The sequence below is a fragment of the Styela clava genome, chromosome 2, assembly GCF_964204865.1.
Source record: "Styela clava chromosome 2, kaStyClav1.hap1.2, whole genome shotgun sequence".
Lineage (NCBI taxonomy): Eukaryota > Metazoa > Chordata > Ascidiacea > Stolidobranchia > Styelidae > Styela > Styela clava.
Window position 1 is genome coordinate 13,625,531 of NC_135251.1, and position 19,232 is coordinate 13,644,762.

The window sequence follows — 19,232 nt, forward strand, 5'->3', positions numbered from 1 at the left end:
GTTTTCCAACTATCTTTGTGAAACAATTCACAAATTTTGAGTCCACAAAAACTTTAATTTACTTTAGGTTGAAAAGAGAGCTACCGTTGCATTCCTGATCGACATCAGCTCCTTAAATTACACTCCATGCTAATATGAAATGGAGAGGAAGAACAATCATTATGAGTCTCAACTCTTGGGGCGCTGCAATTGCACTCCCTAGCAATTACAAACAAAAGAAGTCGTGTTTCCGCATATCAGAATTTTGCATAGATTGCTTGCCCAATCGGGGAATCGTTATAAGTTATCTGGTGGGTTTGCTTATAGATGTCGCCATGTATCATATATGGTAGTCTCATGTAACTTTCATGTCTAGTGGATGCTATTAGTGGGTCAGCTATCAAAGCCATATTCAATCATAATAACAGTGTTGTAAAGACTTAATTTTCGACCTTAGAAAGTTAATTAGATATTGAACCTTGGGTGTCTCTGCTCGATAAACTAATCTTGGTTCTCCACAGCTCCCCTTCCCCAGTAAAAATTTGTGTTTAATTTTATTTTTTGTCAATTTGGTATGTTATTTTTTACTGGATGGAAAAAATAAACTTGACTAGGACTATGCTTGATGTAAAGTGTCCTGCATTGATTGCTTGATGTCCAGAGGTTAACTTCCTGATCGAGAAAATCTATTTCGTTCTAGAAATTCTTAGTAACAGCGCAACATATTGAGATATGAATAACTTTTATGATTTTCAAAGGATCAATGAATCTTTTTTGCAAGTTAATACATTGGAATTAATTATGTGTTGGTGAACAGGTGGTCTAACACTTTTTTCTTCAAGCTAGTCCATATATCCAGGGCGAATTGACTAAGAGGCTGTGCGTTTGCCTCATAATCAGACTGTCTTATACGCACGACTCTGTCGTAATGAATACAAAAAGATTGTGACTACATAGTTCAACTTTCCAATTCGTCATGGAGGTAGCTTTGTTGTTACCAGGGAGAAAATAAAGAAACAAGAATTTTGAATTCACTGTAGTTCTACGGATATTGTTTAATTAGTATTATTGTGATATATATTCATGCACACACTATAAGGAACTCAGAACATAAAAGCGCCATAGTGTGGGTTACAGATAACACTAGCGAAGGATCCAGATATTTAGCACATAGAGATTGGGAGGCATATATCGAAAAAGATTGGGAACCATCCATATAGTTAATTAGACGCGAAACTTCACTAGAACTTTAACCAGATAAATGAAACATTCAATTCACTAGCTAATTGCATAGTTCTCCACAAAATCATGCCTTCCTTCTACTGGAATAAAAATGAAAGCCAAGAAAAATGAAATGTTGGGTTGTATTAATAAAACTAACATTTCAGCACAAACAAACACTTTGTTGCAAGCAATTTTAAATACAATGTGCATGTGTTATCTGTGTATTAGCTAACTTTACAATATAATACAATATAGAGAATTAAAACCAAACAGAAGTACCTATGAAAATTGATTTAAAATTTAATAAGAATAATAGGACCATATGAATATGGATAAAACAATATAAGTTCGTTAAAACAAAAATGGAGACTTTGAATGCAGAATGGTTACTCATGATGTTTTAAAAATAACAAACAATTTAATTTAAGATAAAATTGAAATGAAGTAATTTTACTAGCCAATAAGAGAGAGAGTCGTGGTGTATTGTAAAATAAAAACAGCCGAATTAAAATAAAACAAAGCAACAAATTCATCACTAAAAAATAACCAATTTATTATTAAAAAAGATAGACGAATCAACCAATGAAAAAAATCTCAATTACCAGGCGGTACTTGAACTAGCCCAAACCAAGGTAATAGTTATACAGATAAGTTGTACTTAAAATATAAAAACATTCACTTTAAATAGTTTTAGATATCCATAACTGCAGGCCACTTTATTTAAATTAGCATAGATAGACAAGCTGTGACACAATGCTGTTTTTACCTCGCTTGCTTATTTTTGGCAGAAATTACACCGTTTCGAGAAGATTTTTTTAACGGTGGTTCTTCGTGACAGTTCGTATCGTTGTTATTTGACCTTGTTTTCATGAGAGGTTTAATCAGAGCGGTTTTTGCAGAGCCATTCTGTTTTCTTGCTGATATTCCGTTCGTTTGTGGCTCAAGCTTCTTCATAACGTGATTCATAAGAGTATCAAGAAAATCAGGCACACCATCGTATCCTGGAAAAAATAAGTGAATCACATTATATAAATCTACAAATTGGCTATGTGTTCAATGGTATTTGATGATTTTGATCTCCAACGCAACGCAAATTGACTTGGGCACAAATACCAAAAAACCAACTATTGATAACAAAAACTTTGCCGTAACCAAGCCTTCTATAATAGTCTGTTAGGTAAAAATTTGTAAACTTAAAGCTTTTTAGGTTTTTGTGGAAAATTTCGACTTCTTTCATCACTATTGAAATTCAGACTCCCAAGAATTTAAAACTTCCATTCCATGACAAATATTCAAAACTCCGACTACACAAGGTTTCAGCCTCGATTTTGAATTGAAGTATTTAAAAAAAACAATTATTCATTTTTGAATAAACATGAAAATTACCGTACCTGGAAACACATTAACATCAATTATATACTGCTTCCCAGTTTCTATACTTGCAATAATATCGACACCATACATTGTCATATGCAATTCATTGTGTAATTCTTTGGTCATAGCATCAATTGCAGAAGTTTCTAGAGGTGGGGCTATTTGGACATCTTCCTCATCAGGCTGAAATAGAGATTATGAGGAATGAGATGGCCTAAAGGTTAAAGGTTAGACATAACTGTGTTGGCATCGCAGGTTACACATCTCTGAGTCAAATGTTAAGTCCACCACCTCAGGCAGGGTGTTAAATTGAGTAGGCTATGCCAAACTGGAGAATAGCTCCTAATATATCGATAAATATCAGTGATTACCTAATCTCATGCCCGACCTTGACTGGTGAACAGGCAAGAGGTTGTGGTTTGCCATGTAATTGAGCTGAATTATTAATTTTTCTTTCCCCAAAGATAAATGGGAAAACTCTATCCTAAATTGAATCCTAAATATAGCACAGAATATCAAGCTGAAATAAACGTACGTTGTTCAAAAAGCATTAATATTGATTATTTCAATAAATTTTTAATTATAAATCAATTTTGAAAATGACCCAAATCTTCTGTAATTAGATTTTTGGAGACTTTAGTCTGAAGTTTCTTCTTTATTAATAACTTACAGTGGTCAACTTGGATCTTGAAGAATCTCCGCTTGATATATCGTGAGAATTGAAAAATATGGTTTTGTGATCTGAAAGAAAGAATACAGTTAGCAAAACATCATAACATCGTAGAAATAAACATGAACACCTCTATTTTTGGATTTCAATATCCTAATAGCACTTATTATGAGTTGGGCAAAACCGATTAGGTACTATTCCAAGTGCATCCTGAAATAATATTGTTGAAAATGGAATATTCGAAACATTCTAAAATGGGCCATGTTAAACCAAGGAACAAATATAAGTCAATGCATATTTAATGAATTTGGAAATGCAGAAAAGTTAAAATGAATCATTGGTTGAAAATAAAATAATAATTTAACGAAATTCAGAATTTGGGCATTTTAAATTATTTTTTCTAAATCTAATTTTGTTTTGTTATCCCTGGCAGATGCATAAATGACGTCACCCCATCTGATTAATGATTTATTGTGATTAATTTTTGATTTGTATTCAAATGTGCTTTCCAGTATTTTCTACAAAATTTAAGAACGAAAATTTCTCATTCTATGTCATTTTCACAAACAAATATATGCAAACCGAAGAAAGAAAATGTTCATTACACTAAATAATTTACAAGTCAATTACAACAAACCTTTTAGACTATCTTTTGAAAAATCCCTGAGTGAAGGTCGTTGTACAACATGATATTTGTCAGCAATTACATAAATCTACAAAAATAAAGAGTTTTTTAACGAAATGTGTTCGAAAAAATGTCAAAAGACGTCTTTATGAAAGAATGGCTTGGCGACGTGACGCATCGTGCTAAGTGTTAGGAATACCACACCTCCGAATACCCTGCATGGGTTCGTAGGTTCGAATCCCATGTGAAGATAATTATGTGGAAGAGGATTGCTAGACTCCTCATCGTCGTAGGGTGGTTCACGTAACCGCTGGTCAGTTATGGCTTCCTCCACCATCAAGACCATGCTTCCGAAAACAAATAACTGGCTAACTAATCCCATGCCAGATATGATTTACACAAAAATCACTATGCAAAGGTTACCTTATTACAGTATTTAAGAAGTAAATGGTATCAATACATAGTCATACAAATGCCATTGTTATTATAATTTTATATTGTCATAAAATGTGAATACTCTATTCATAGATATAATATACCGGTAGTCGTAACAGGAAATTATGAAACATTGAAGTCGAATTTGGACCAAGCGGACATTGACATCTTCCAAATTGGAAAAGTTACATACAAGATAGCAAGAACTAATTTTTCTTCAAAAGTTGCGATTTTGACTGAAAGAATTCCAGCCATGAAAAACTAAAACCGAATAATCTGCTATACCCAGTTGCACTATAAAATATTACATTCATATAACGATTATCAAATAATCAAGAATTCAACAATATATATTCAATTTCTTTATTTTGGAAATGCTAGAAATTTAAAATACAAAGATAGTTAATTGATTTTATAGTTTGGATTTTCATAAACGAAATGACCCTAAATCAATCCTAAAATAAAATATATAAAATATTGAATATAGTTAATCCTGATTCCAGTTGACATGGATACCCCTGTTTATAAGTGAGATCATATTTCACATAGTTATCAATTGCTGCCTATTGTTATATCCTAATCACTAAAATTTGTGACGCATGGCCAGAAGAAAACACAAAGCTTCTCCTGTGAGACAATAGGCTCCATCAAAAGTGTTTGATTACACTCAGTCAAAATCTATAAAGATACATTTAGGAAGAAGAATGAAATTTTGAGTGGAATCTTTGGATTAAAAAAGTCAGGTGACTTTTACCGCCAAAAGTAAAAAACTTAATTTTTTCATGATTTTCACAGTATTTAATTTCCAGCGAAACTTTTAAAAAAGTCATACAAGTCAATGCTCATATATTATGGATACCAAAATTAGAGTCAAATGTTAAACTAATTGTACTGAATGGCATATGACATTCGGTCGATAAATTATAAAAACAGCGACATTTTTGGTGAAATAAGCTTCTGTAATAATTTGAAGAAAAATAAAAGTAATATCCTTCTAAAAACTTCAATCTTCAATTACTGAAAAACGGAAAGAAAAGCAATTTTTTCACAACAGCAACAAGAACCACATTTAGTAAAACTGCCCATGGGCCCATGACGTCCCATACCAAAAAATGTTTAAGGTCCTACTACCGTAAACCTAAAAATGTATATATGTTACACAAAATAAATTGGAAGCTCAATGATGACTACTAAGAGACGATATTGAAGCACTTATGAAGCACTTACAAGTTTTCATTTTGTGTTCTTTGTCGAGAAGGATGATCTGTGAGAAATGCTATAAAAAAAAAGAGAAAATCAACCAACCTTATAAAGAAGAGCTCCGTGATTAATAAAAGTTTGCGCAACACAAGGTGGATCAACATCTTTCAGTCCTTCTTTGTTGAATATGATTGACATCTGACAAACCAGAAAATTGAATCAGTGAGGTTCATTCATTATATTGAAAATGCCACTGAGTAATCAGAGCTGACCAGACTCAACGCTCTCATGTCTGGTCTCAGATTTCTAATTTAAAGCAATTTTGTATTATTGATACTGCAGTCAAATTCATATAACAATTGTGTAGAATAAGCATTTCAAGCTGAAAAGTATCAAAAACTAACGCATACATCACTTCAAAGAAACATGCAATGAAAATGTATAGTAATATATTCACCCCATCAGGCAGACATGCTTCGGCACAAATGAAAATAGGGAAATATAAAATGGAAATGTATCTTATATTGTGGAGGAAAAAATGAACGAATGGTTTGTAATTGAATCAATAAGATATAATTGTAATATGACTAACTTTATTCGAAACCTCACATCAATCGACTAATGCAACTTTCACGCCTCACTGCAATGCACTCAGTTGAACCATACAAATATCAGATATATAAAATGATGTTTCTTGGCTTTTAAAATTCAAATACTGTACTACTGGACTTTTAGGGCTGGACAGGGCTTCTAAGTATGTGCTTGGTTGTAGCATTAATAATATTCATTATCAACTAGTATCACTATAATGGGTAATCCTGTAGCGTGTGTACCAGGTTAGGGTTAGGCCATAATTTTGTTGCAATTTTCCTTATTTTGGTTCTATTGTGAGTTCGGGGACGGTCTGTGTCAGCCAAGTGGATATATCCCCCTGCCCATAGGTTTCCGTCCCTTTACACAACTTGATGTAAAGTAGGCGAACAAAATTAGTTACCTCCATATGTATGGGTACACACACTTCTGGGGGGCCCTATAATACCTATTTATACACATATTTAAGCCAGGCACAAATCAGAGTGCGATATCAATACCTAGTTATCCGATCTGAGATTTTAAGCAAAACATGGTGAATAAAGAATTATAAAATGGGCAATTGAATGCATTCAAAAAGGCTGAGAACCACTGAATTTTATTCTAACAATAAAAAGTGTACAATCATTGGGGTCAGGGGCAAACGATCCTGTAGAATTTTCAAGATGCTGGTCATTTAGTAATAGTACAAGCTTATTACAAAAAATAATATCTTTCACTGATAAGAATTTGGTTAGGACCTGATCACCACAAGCGCATAGGTTAATGATAAATCACTAACAAGTTATGCCAAACATCTAGTCACTAAATGTAATAATATTTACTCATTTAGTGCATATAGCCCCCCACAAATAGTATTCCGTAACGTAAGGTAATATTGCAATGAGCCTATTAGGTATATTTGATCAAATTGTAAATATAAAGACTAGAATCTTTGTTTTATACTGAGTGAGAAAACTTGCTGGAATTGCTTATTTAGTTAGGTTACCAGTCCATGTCGAACATGTGAAAAGTTAATCAGTTACTCAGCTTTTATTTTGTATGCATGGAACATAATCAGGCTTGACACAAAGTTTAAAAAAAGTAAGATCATGTAATATATTGCAATAGTGGTATTTTTGAACACAATTAAATTTACACTTGAGCACAGTAGAAAACCTATTCAAAAATGCCAGAGTGTCTATCCTGATAGAAATTTTGTTTAGATGTTGTTCGACCTTGTTGACCTTGCAGTCTTTTGATAATATTTCATGATTATTGTTTAATCTTTTTAATATAATGTGAAATTTTGATGTATATGCGATGATAAATCATTATCTAGAACCAGATATACCCTATTCAGCATAGGCTACAAATTATTACACTCTCCTCGGTTTGTATGAGTTATTATTTTTCACAATTTTCTTTGATTTTATATAAGTATTCCTATGTAGTCCAGTCATACACAAACCTACATAAATATTATTAATGAAGTACACAGCACCAACTGATAATGTTTTTTTGACATGTGAAGTGAAACCTTTGATACAAAGAACAGCCGAATTTACAGCCATAATTTAATTTACGCACACAATTGAGATCCAGAATAAGAAATTTTACATCACCCACTTGAAATATAACAAATTAAAATGATGAAGTAATGAAAAAGACTCAGTGTCAAGAAATGGAATAGCAAGAGACTTGGAGAAATAATGATTGGCGATACATGGACACACCAAAACAAAAAGTGAACAAAAGATGAATGCACACACGGGCGGCGTACCCAAGGGGGGGTTGCGGGCCGGAACCCTTTCCGCCCTTTAAAATGTAAAAAAAACACCCACATTCTAGACCAGACCCGCTGGCTGCTGTGGTCTAACTTAGCAATTAGAAGTTTCAGAACGCCCCCTTTAAAAATTTGACTATGCCCCTGAGTGTACTCCAAAAACCGCTATGTGGTATTCTTGAATTACAATTACCAGTAGTTCTCAGAAACTCAGGTCAAACATATTTTAATATAGAATAAGATTTTAATATTCATCCCGGGAGAGGAAAGTCATTAGACAGCTACCGTACATCATATGGCTAACAACAGCCTCTTGTCTAACTACCAATCCATGTTCAGGTATTGGAATGGTTTACCAGTTATTTGTTTTAGATATATGGACTTCATATTAAAAAATAAAACCTGATAAAAAATTCAAATTTGTCCCTATGTTAAATGAGAACCTACTGTACAATGCACTACGATGTTATGATTTATAAATTGAACCTTTCGTGGAGTTATTGATCACTTTAAAGTATTGAACGATTATTGTTAATGTTAATTCTTTTGGTTTATCAATCACTATGCAATATGCAAAACAAAAAGGCTTTTGAATTAAGGATTCACATCAACAGCCAAAATAGGTGCTTTTTGACCAGGTGATTGCATATGCCTTTTCATTAAATGCAACAACCCAAATTTACACGTAACTCATTAATGAAGAGAAATGTGATTAGTTTAAAGCGGTACCAATATGATGAGTTGCTTAGATATATATGCATACAGAGCACGTCAATTTTGTGTGCTAAACTGGCCTGAAAAGCAGTCTGTTATATTGCATAGCAATGTTTCCAATTTTACAGAGTGCTAAATTCTGCATATAGTTGCCACTTTTCAGTTCAACATGACAGTTACATGTTAATAATAGAATACAAGAGCATGTGACTATTACTTTGTTTATAATTCAATATTTACCTGTGACACTTCATATTAACACCCACATACTCTTGTTTACAATCTACCGGTACTTACATTAAATTACCCTTTACTTCATGCCATTTACCTTATATTACATAGCATGAACTAGAATATTAGAAGGTAGAACTTAACAATTGTTAAAGTCTGTTACACTATTCCCCATATTACTAAAAAATGCCATAATTAGGGGTATATAAAAAATTTTGTTTGAAAAAATTGAAATTTAATACTACTTTTTTTATTAAGTATATTAGTAATCAAGATTATCACTTCTCTGTAATCTTTGCTCTAGTGAAATAACGATTTTCGGCATTGAATTTTGCATTGTGTACTGATTTGACGCGAAAAAAACTGCGTCATTATTATTTATAACTGAAATACATCACAAGTCAAAATTGTAAAATACCAAAATTATTCAGACATGAACACTTCTAACCACGATACCAGATAATGACTTTGTTTTCGAAACAATCAAAATAGAATATATTTTATATATATTTGAAAAAAATTTCGCAACATTCCAGACTCCAGACATGACAATTATGCTGGCAATTAGCTTGAAAAAATATTTTATTAAATAATGTCTTTTTAATTTCTCCAAATGTCTCCAATTCATGCATTCATGCACACATTGACATTGAAAATAATTTAGTAAAAATTTTATGATAAACGAAAAATGATGAAAAAGTTTGTGTGAATAAACGTAAATGTTACATTAATTGAGCACGAATAAACATACATATTAATATTAATTTTATCATATAATAAAAATATGTATCCGATTATATAGCCAAAAGCCATTATACCACTTCTAATTTCACCAGGCCGCATATAATCCGCACTACACCATAACTACGAATCGAATTCTAGACAACACTACAGAATTCGTAACAAACAAACAAAAAAATTTGAATGCCAAGTAAGCAGGCAATGAGCATCCATTATGCGTTATGCATTTCAGATGAAACACCACAAGAATGAAATGTTAAGACAGGAGAATGATTATTTTTTTCTCACTTGGCGATTCATGTCTTGGTACTGAGAGAATTCAGCAAATTTTTGATTCCCGTATGAAGTAGAGGTTCTGGTGTTGTGCTGATTATTAGTGACACAATTTATGTTATTAATAACATTTTTTGACAATTTTTTTTTCAATTTTTCATGTGCAAAAAAAGTTTCTATGAAAGAGGAAGAAGACTGTCAATAAGACACTGCCTTTTTAGTAAGAAACACAGCTCCTGCTGTTGTTACATGTGTGAAATTATATCACTCATCATCAGTATCAGTATACAAAAATAAATTTCAAATTGTGAGTTATGTATGAAGAATTTTATATCAACATCTAATATTCATTTTAAAAACAACTAATCACATTTTTGTAATAGTATTGAACCATTGAAATAATAAGCGTGATAGATGTAATCACAATAATGGGGATAAGTCTGCACAAAAGTAACTCCAATATTAGACTTGTCCAATTTGAATAATTCAATCTACCATAAATCTCATTAAGAACAAATGTCTTAACAAATCAATCACACACACAACCAGGACTTCAAATAATACCATAATTGTTTGAACTTTGGGTCATCTTCTTAAAAATGAGGATAATATTAGCCTGCATTTGCAATTATACAGAACTGCTCGAATTAATCTAGGTAGTACTGTTGATCAATGGGTCCCAAACTGTACCTCGAGACGCCCTCATGCATGACAAAACAGTTTAGAGTGAATTCTGTTGAATTTGACATTGAACAAAAAGTACGACTGGCTATATCAGTCATAATATGGTTGTTTGTGTTCACAATACAATTTCACAATGCATAAATGTGTCGGAGCCTGAAAAGTTTAGTAGATGGTACCACATTGAATTCTTATAATTTAAGTAGGACAATTTTTTCTATCAAATCAGTGACATAATAAAACACTTCCAAAGGAAATATTTGCCTTAAAACTAAACTGGAATTAAATTAAACTTCCAAAATTGTCAAATACATTTTATGTTTTGCAATGAGTTATGTTGCTTTTGAAACTTTATATTATACAATTTAATAATAATAGGAGCATCATTTTGGAAATACATGCTTCAAGCATTTGTTATTTTTCAATCAAAGATTTCAAATAATAGAAAATTATGTGATTTGTGAGCATGATGGAATGGGGGAGAAGTAACATTACCCTTCCTAGCACGTTTACAGTAAGCAATGATTTTCAATTATCAAATTTCACTCTTCAATGAAACTATTACAAACTAAATACTAAAAGAATTGGCCGGTAAAAAAGGGCGTCGTATGTTACGGAGCTTGACTTTCTATGAGACGCACATATCTCCATTATTCATATGTTGAAGCAAATATTTATTGTGCACCTCAGCTAACCCATGTCGTCAAGGGAAATAAAATAATAAGGTGTGTTCTCAATGTAATGAATACTTAGATAAACAGTAAGGAGTGTATTTATGAATGAATAAATTTACTAAAAAGAAATGGTAAATTAACGTTGATAATAAAAATGGGTATTGTCAGAATTATAGGAATAAGATTATCAATATGCTTATAAATAATTTAGCTCATATTTAAACTCAATTTAAACTCGAAAACACAGTGAAAAATTGAAGCAACATACAAGCAATTCTATGGTTATTAATATCTAAACAATCACAGAGCTCATAATATATAGACCTATCATCATATACCATTTTGTACTATTACTACTCTATTAGCCGTGCATAAAAAGCTGGCGAGCGAAATTGCAAAAATACATTCACGATACACACACATATTTTCAGCCAATAACGTGACATACCGATAAGAAAAAAATATAAAAAAAAACATTTGAAGAGGTACAACCCTACCTTATGCGATGCTGATCCATGTGCCACACTTTTCTTGCATACTGTAAAAATTGTGAAAATTTTCTTCTTAGAAAGTGTAAATATGAAATAGGAAAAAAACATGTAATAGCCAAAAAGTATATTATTTCAATCATTATTTATATACATGCGAATCAACTGAATGAATTCTAACCAGATTCATTATGATATTCTCCTTACACACAATATTGACAGAATTAAATAAACATAGTTATAATGAAATGGTTGAACAAACAAAGATGAGGTAATTCTGCAAAGCCACATGAAAAAGCACACGAATACTACTAAACCATGACTACAATAAAATAACCAAAAATGAAAATTTTATTTAATTTCAGGTTTGCGTGATAACTGATGATCTAGTGGTTAATAATATACTAACTTTAATTACATTGCCAAGGTTATATAACTGGTATTTCAATCCCTTGTCCATCAACCCGTCATATACTACATAAGCAAGTTGAGCGTAATTCCGGTACTTTTAACAGCAGGTCCATATATATGAGTGACTGCTCATACAGAGCCATGTTCAGTACAGAATATAAAGCTTCTCAAACTCTATATAGCTTCACAGATAGAGATAATATTGTACCAGGCGACCAAAGATCGTACTCACCAAAAGGAAATTCAACACTATTTGCTCTCATTTGCTCCAAAATATCAGCTTCATTTCTCGAAGTAATGTAAGCAAATGTTGGAATGTGTAATGTACCTGGAACAAAAAAATATCTTCCATTAGTTTCAGATTCAAAAAAAAAAAAATTCTCAAAGCAAAGCCAAGGGATACTCAGAAGAAAGGCAGGTGATCTGACAACAACCAAAAAGTCAGAAGCTGCAGACGCTATAAAGAATTGTGATGTTACACTGTTACAATCTAAATTTCGAAATACCAAAAACCAGAGAATAATAAATTCTAAATATGATAACCACGCCCATATCCTTCTCTAAGATGACGCCAGATGATTTACGCCCACACAATTTGAAAAAAAAGTTTATCTGAGTACTAGTACTAGGATTAATTTATCAAGAATGTTGTCTTTCTATGATGTAACAATACTAATTTTCAACTGAAAAAATACACCATACACTGTAATAAAAACATGCAAAACAAGTTACACATTTTACTTAAGTTAATACACCTTTGTATGTCTACTATTAATTGCATGAGGCACATCAGAAATGTTCTTTCACTCAATTTATCTTTTACTTTATTTATTACTCTATAAAAACCTTATTATGAAAAATTAAAAAGCTCTAAACTTGAGAATTAAATCATATTCAGAATTAATATGGACAATTCAACAAATTTGTTTGCACCAACCATTCAGCAATATCCAGTTAGCAAGATTTTATAGTGCACTCAGAAGATGATGGATATATGGTGAAAAGAAAACAATAAATGTCAAATTGTTGACATTTGAAGGACAACAATGTCAGTCACACCTTAATACTTTGATATATGGTATATATACTATCGATAATAACTTTATGACCAGTCAGGTTTGTTTATATCTTTATATCTGTATTATAGGTGTAAAATTTATTCCAACATAATATTTATATACCCAAATAAACTATCTTGAGTTCTATCAACCACTATTTATCATGTAAAAATGAAAATTTCTTCCAACTTGAATCCAGTTAATTCAAAAATATCATAGTATGCAATTATAAATCAATTCGTTTATCGATTCTTGTCTTGCATGATCAAAAATTTATATCTGAATCTGCAATTCGGCTACAGCAGTTATATAATTTATACAAGTTTGCTGGTTTGCATAATGCGGTGGTTCATACCAAAGTTTCCGCAAGTCCGAGAGTTTATATTTACATATTTATAATGTTCAAATATAATCAAATACCTATTAGGTTTGCCACTATTATTAAACTTGCCACACTTCAAAGATCATTTAGTTTTGATAGTATTAGGTTTGCTTTTATATATTATTTATAATTCAATGAATTATATGAATTAAACACACAATGAAAGATACTAAACTATTGCTGCACAGGGGTTTCTCCAGTCACTGGAATGTTTCAATAGGGTTTTGCTCCACCAAATAGTTGAGAGCCACTGGTTTAATGTATATTATATATACATTAATATATATTTGAACATAAACAACCTTCAAATAAATATCTTAATAAAAGTTTCCTAACAATTCTAACTGTTCCTAAATAGTACGATATACAATTTAGAAAATTATGCACCATCTAAAACTAATCAAAAGCCATATGAGGAGCTGGGGAGGATCGAGTCATTAATTCAATACGAGTGGAGTTGCACACGAGTGGAGTAATTTGATAAAATTACTCGGGACTCGTACTCAACTAACCGTCAGTGATTTTTTAATTCAGGACTGACTCAAATTCAAACCGAAACTTGACTCGAATGACCCGTGACTTGACTTGCAAACCCGGGGACCAGGGACTTCTACCCAACACCGTAAATTTCTAATAAAATTTCTTAATTACCATTAAGACATAGCTTAGTGCCTTTAATAAGTTTGTAAGTTTCATGTCGATCCAATAATTTTCTTATACTCGGAAGTGGATCGACAACCACAGTGTTAGGATGATTTTCCAAATAATTCTGAAAAACAAATATAAAGGATATGACATTAATTTTAATAACTGTTCTATGATTCATCTGCCAGTAAGACTATATATATAATATGAACACATTAATGCATACTCTGTTATGTTAGAGGTGAATAAAAAGAATTGATTAATCACTTGAATTATTAACAAATCAACGACGATAACAAATAATAATGGTATTCATTAATTGAATATTCAAAGCAACTGTATCACTTGTGAAAAAATGGTTATAAAAAGAATTGCTTATTGGTGACTTTTCTAGCTACCCAAGGTATCCCCAATTTCAATCATGATACTGCAGCAGCATTTTATTCTATCCGATTTATTACATCCTGGGTCTGATGGTAGGCGTGGGACAAAATATAGATTTTAACCTAAGATGTCATTTTAAGTATTAACGTTTTAACCACTCTGCCACCGTTCTCATGAACATGATGACAATATACTGTAAATTGCTGATGAATCACTTGACTTTACCGTATATCCTCACATATAAGCCGAATTTAAAATTCAAAAAATAAGTTGCCAAACTGAGGGGTCGGCTTATACACGCATAACTCAGATCGCACTCAAATGGAATGGCATTATGCTAACTTAATCCCAATAGCTACAACTCAAACCATCTCCTGAGTTCTCACGATAAGAGCATGCGATTGACAGGGTCGGCTTATATGTGGATATTTATAAATTCGCCATTTCAAGGTTGCATTTATGGGGGTCGGCTTATGTGCGGTGGTATACAGTACATTATCCATAGACAAACCTCGACATCTTTTATATTTTTTTCAGCTCTTTTATTTCCACTCATGGCTTCAATCATACGATCAGTCATCTTATGAATAATTGCATCAAAAGGTTCTTGGGCTTTCATTGTTTTCGAGAAATCAATCTGAATAGGAATTCACAGGAAATGATTTTTTTTTTGCAAACCATAATTAATATATAAAATTTCATATTTAGCTTCATAGGTGATATTCGAGATTTCAAATATCAAACAATATTTCTGAATACTTTTGTTATATGAATTTTTTTATGTAAGATTGCTACTTTAAAAAACTACTTTTTGCTTTCATGATAACAAGTACATTAGATTAAAAGAAATATTTTTACACAATTCTCATTTTTGTCTTTTGCTCCGAACAGGGTCCTTTACAAGTAGCCATGAAATCTAACGACACGTAATGAACTACTATTTTTGTGAACTGTTTTTGGAAGAAAATTCTTTCCGCACCGGCTTGGCCTACCCACTTGATTACAACCTAGGTGAGGTGGTGGGCATGCGATCTGAACCCGAGATGTGTATTCTTCGATGGCAACACATAAGTCAACACTTTAACTGTTAGGCCATTGCACCAACAAGAACATAATTTGTTAATGGGATATACAATAAATGCGATTTATCTTTCTCATGGGGTAATGAAACGGTTCAAGCTTCATGTTCCCCACATAACCCAAGGTTTAATAAATTGGGTAGGAAACATTTCAAAGCCTGCTTGTACTGAGCCTTGCTATTAATAACTAAAAAATATTATGAAAAATATTTGCAATAGCATAAAACAGAAAACTCACTTCTTTCAGTATAGCTCCATGGCTCCTGCAAAAAAAGAACACCAATTAAAATATTCCGTTAAAACAATTGCATATCGTTCAACAATATTCAAAGCATAACATTGTGAATCGAGATGAAGTGAATTCACTTACTGAGTAATCTTAACTTACGCTCATAATATCTGTCGGGAGCCCGGTCAATTTTGGGGTCTCTAGTCAAGTCACTAAACTCCCAAGTCAAGTCAAATTACCGCTGTTTCGAGTCATGCGTCGAGTCGGGAGTCGTAAAAGGTTTTGTGAACAACAGTGAAATAGATAGTTATGATTCACACTGACACAAAGACTTTCATCTCGCCCTAAACTAACCTTATTTTGAATGCCAAACTAAGATTTAATCATAGATTGACAGATCGATAATTTTCTAAACATATTTTGAAATATTGCTACAAAAATCTAGAATAGCCTATTTTTAAAATTTGTCATGGTAAATCATTTTACTCCATTTTTTTCTTGGTAGTTTGAGGACTCAAAAGCATCTCAGAGTCCTAAGTCAAGTCTCTCTGGCAGTTCCTCAATTATGATATTATAGGATTTACATATTTATCCTGGGGGGGAGAGAAAAGCCAAATGATTGGAATAATACGATTGAAATTTGCCTTCAGTTTACGTTAAAGCACTAACTTCATCAAGCATTCTCTACTAGTTAATAACGAGAAATGGTTTTACCTCCCCCTTAGTTTGTTTATTATTTTTTGGGGATACAAGTATGAAGTTAAATCATATTAAATTACAGGGTCGCGTACTTTTGTACCACAATAACTTCTAGTGGGCGTGGCGCAACAATTTTTTCATATGTAATTTCTAACCCTCACCTGACTGCTTCATCCGAAAATTACGTTACTACGAAATCACAGTGACATAATGAAGCCCGCCCAAATTTAGGGATGGTCGTCCAAAACGCGCAGACGATTAACCGAAGTCGAGCAAGCTATTTTTCTCGTTTTCTTGTCGTAACGATCCCGATAATAGAGAGATCGCTGGCGTTAGTGAGTTCGTTATTGCCGGCGCAATTGCGCGATTTCGGGCGATCGTAGGTATGCTTTGGCAAGCTATATGACGTGATTGTCACATCGTAGTGAAGTCGGTTTTGGATGACGTAGTCAGGTGGGGGTTAGGAAACACATATGCAAAAATGGTCATGCCAAGCCCCCTAGAAGTACTTGCAGACTTGTGGTACAAAACTACACTAGACCCAAGTTGCACTTAGATCAAGCTCCATAGTATTGCATAAAATTTTTCCAATAAATAAGTTCTGAAGTTATACTTATATAGAATGAATATTGTCATTACCGCACAATAGAGCTTGTGATAAAACAAGAAAATGTTTGGTATTATAAACTATCTTTGTTTACAATTTTGTCTCTGCGAATCCTAAGACAGTCCAGCAGTCAGACAGTACTACACAACCACGCCCTAGAATGTGAGAAATTTTGGAAAGTAAAAACATATCGGAGTTCCAATATTACAGATACCACAATATACCGATATGTTTTAAGTTACTTCACAGATAACTAGACCAGAAGACCATGTCATATGTTCGTATACCTGTATGCCCATGTTTTTAGTTTATGTAGGACTCTCTAAAATGAAATTCAAACCTATTTCAGTACTTACTCGACTATGGCTCTAAGTTTTTCCAAGTTGACTTTCTTTTTCTTCTTGGCGCTGAACCAACATCCAATAAATTTTCTTCTTGGGACCATATTTGACACCCGCGACCTCATCTGCGCAGATGTGCAAACCCCGACCGCGCTCAACACAAGAACTGACTAAGTTAACTCACCAAAGAGAAACGTCTGGCTAAAGCGTACACTCCCTATGTGTCCCTAGTCAGTCAAATGACTAGCTGTTTTCAACTGGGCATCGTGCGTTGCTGAGCGTAATTCCAGTGTTCCCTGTGTAAGTATTTGACGCCTCTTGACGATATATGTTCCAACAAGTGATAATTATGTGCTATTACAATCTCAATCGTAAAATTTGGCTTTATCTCCGGCAATATTTTACCGAAAAAACGTGTTTTGAATGTTAAATGTTAGAGTTTTTGAGCTATTTTATTCGGGTGCACACTCATCTTTTTTACTCAAAGGATTTTATTATTTTTTTATTAGCATGTAAATCACCCTCTCGGATTAATCAGGTGTATACATATTAATCAGGCGTGTACATACACTGATGCCACTTAGCATGAGGCAAATTCCTAGCTTACATGATTTTAGGTGCAATTTTTTGCTTTATCGCTTTGCTTGAATATATAATATTCAACCACTTTTAGGCCACTAAAACCTATCGTTTAGATACCACACCCAATAAAAAACGAGACACGCACACACATACAGTCTATATAGCAGTTTTAGACATTCTTGTACATGATTTCATGTTCAACTTAAATAAATTCAACGTGTATCGAGACGGGAACGGTAACACGAATTAATTAGAACAGCTTGAATTTAGGAAACTGAGCATCAGAAAGAACCATCGTGTAAAAGTTCAAAAGCCTTTTCGATATATGAATAATCCGTCGACAGGTTGTTTACTTAGCTTTTTAAAGTACCTTCTGTATCGGTACATATACAACGTTTCTAGGTAATAATCGAGCATTGGGTTTATATAATTTGTTTTTCGTAGAAATTTGTGTTTCATTTAGGATTTCGGAACATTACGTAAGATCTGTTCATATAGATTAAACTAAGTCCTCGAAGTATAAATACATAGTGGACTCTAACAGATGAGGTGGCTTAACCCCATTTTGTGAATTACGTGGTGAAAGAATTCACGGAATATCAAGATAACCTGACATAATATAAAATTTATTATCGCATTGAAACGACTTTCTATGAAGCCTGTGAACAATTTTAGAAAGAAACTAGGTGAAACTATTGATGTCGGGCTTTATAACAGAAATTACAATGTAATTTGACACCAAAATTCTCGGGACAAAACATGAATCATATACATGCGTAACATTTTTATGCAGTTAGTGTTCTAAACGTAACATGCCTCTAGGACATAAAGCTGGGAATTGACCGCTAAATTTAGTCGAAAAAAATAATTTGATCTGCTGGCTTTTCAAGCCTTTTGTACGTCTACCAATGTGGATTCATTATATATATTGTTAAAATATGCAAACAACATGTGTACTATAGCATGAACGGTCCAATTTCGTAACCAATAGAAATCAAGAATCCCCACTACAACTTTCCATAGCATATATATATAAATACATATATATATAAATATATGCTATTTGTTCAACAAAGACCGTAGATGAACTAGCTTTTGTTTCTATGTTCAATATAAAAAATTTAAGTTCATCTGGAATTTACACAAAATT

General features: G+C 32.6%; 1 protein-coding gene across 2 annotated transcripts; it reads right to left on the reverse strand.

Annotated features, from left to right (window-relative positions):
• Window positions 1-1,329: 1,329 nt before the first annotated feature.
• On the reverse strand, window positions 1,330-17,883 carry LOC120335626 (inositol-tetrakisphosphate 1-kinase-like). Of its 2 annotated transcripts, XM_039403166.2 has the most exons (12): window positions 17,516-17,883; window positions 15,863-15,887; window positions 15,057-15,182; window positions 14,168-14,285; window positions 12,309-12,404; window positions 11,675-11,715; window positions 9,838-9,915; window positions 5,613-5,705; window positions 3,885-3,960; window positions 3,248-3,318; window positions 2,595-2,760; window positions 1,330-2,204 (listed from the first exon to the last, which is right to left on the reverse strand). In XM_039403166.2, the coding sequence occupies exons 1-12, from the start codon at window positions 17,623-17,625 to the stop codon at window positions 1,966-1,968; spliced, it is 1,239 nt and encodes a 412-aa protein (XP_039259100.2). In that variant the 5' UTR covers window positions 17,626-17,883; the 3' UTR covers window positions 1,330-1,965. The 2 variants fall into 2 exon arrangements, with proteins under 2 accessions (XP_039259100.2, XP_039259101.2); XM_039403167.2 differs by lacking the exon at window positions 9,838-9,915 and having other exon boundaries at window positions 17,516-17,879.
• Between the last annotated feature and the right edge of the window lie 1,349 nt (window positions 17,884-19,232).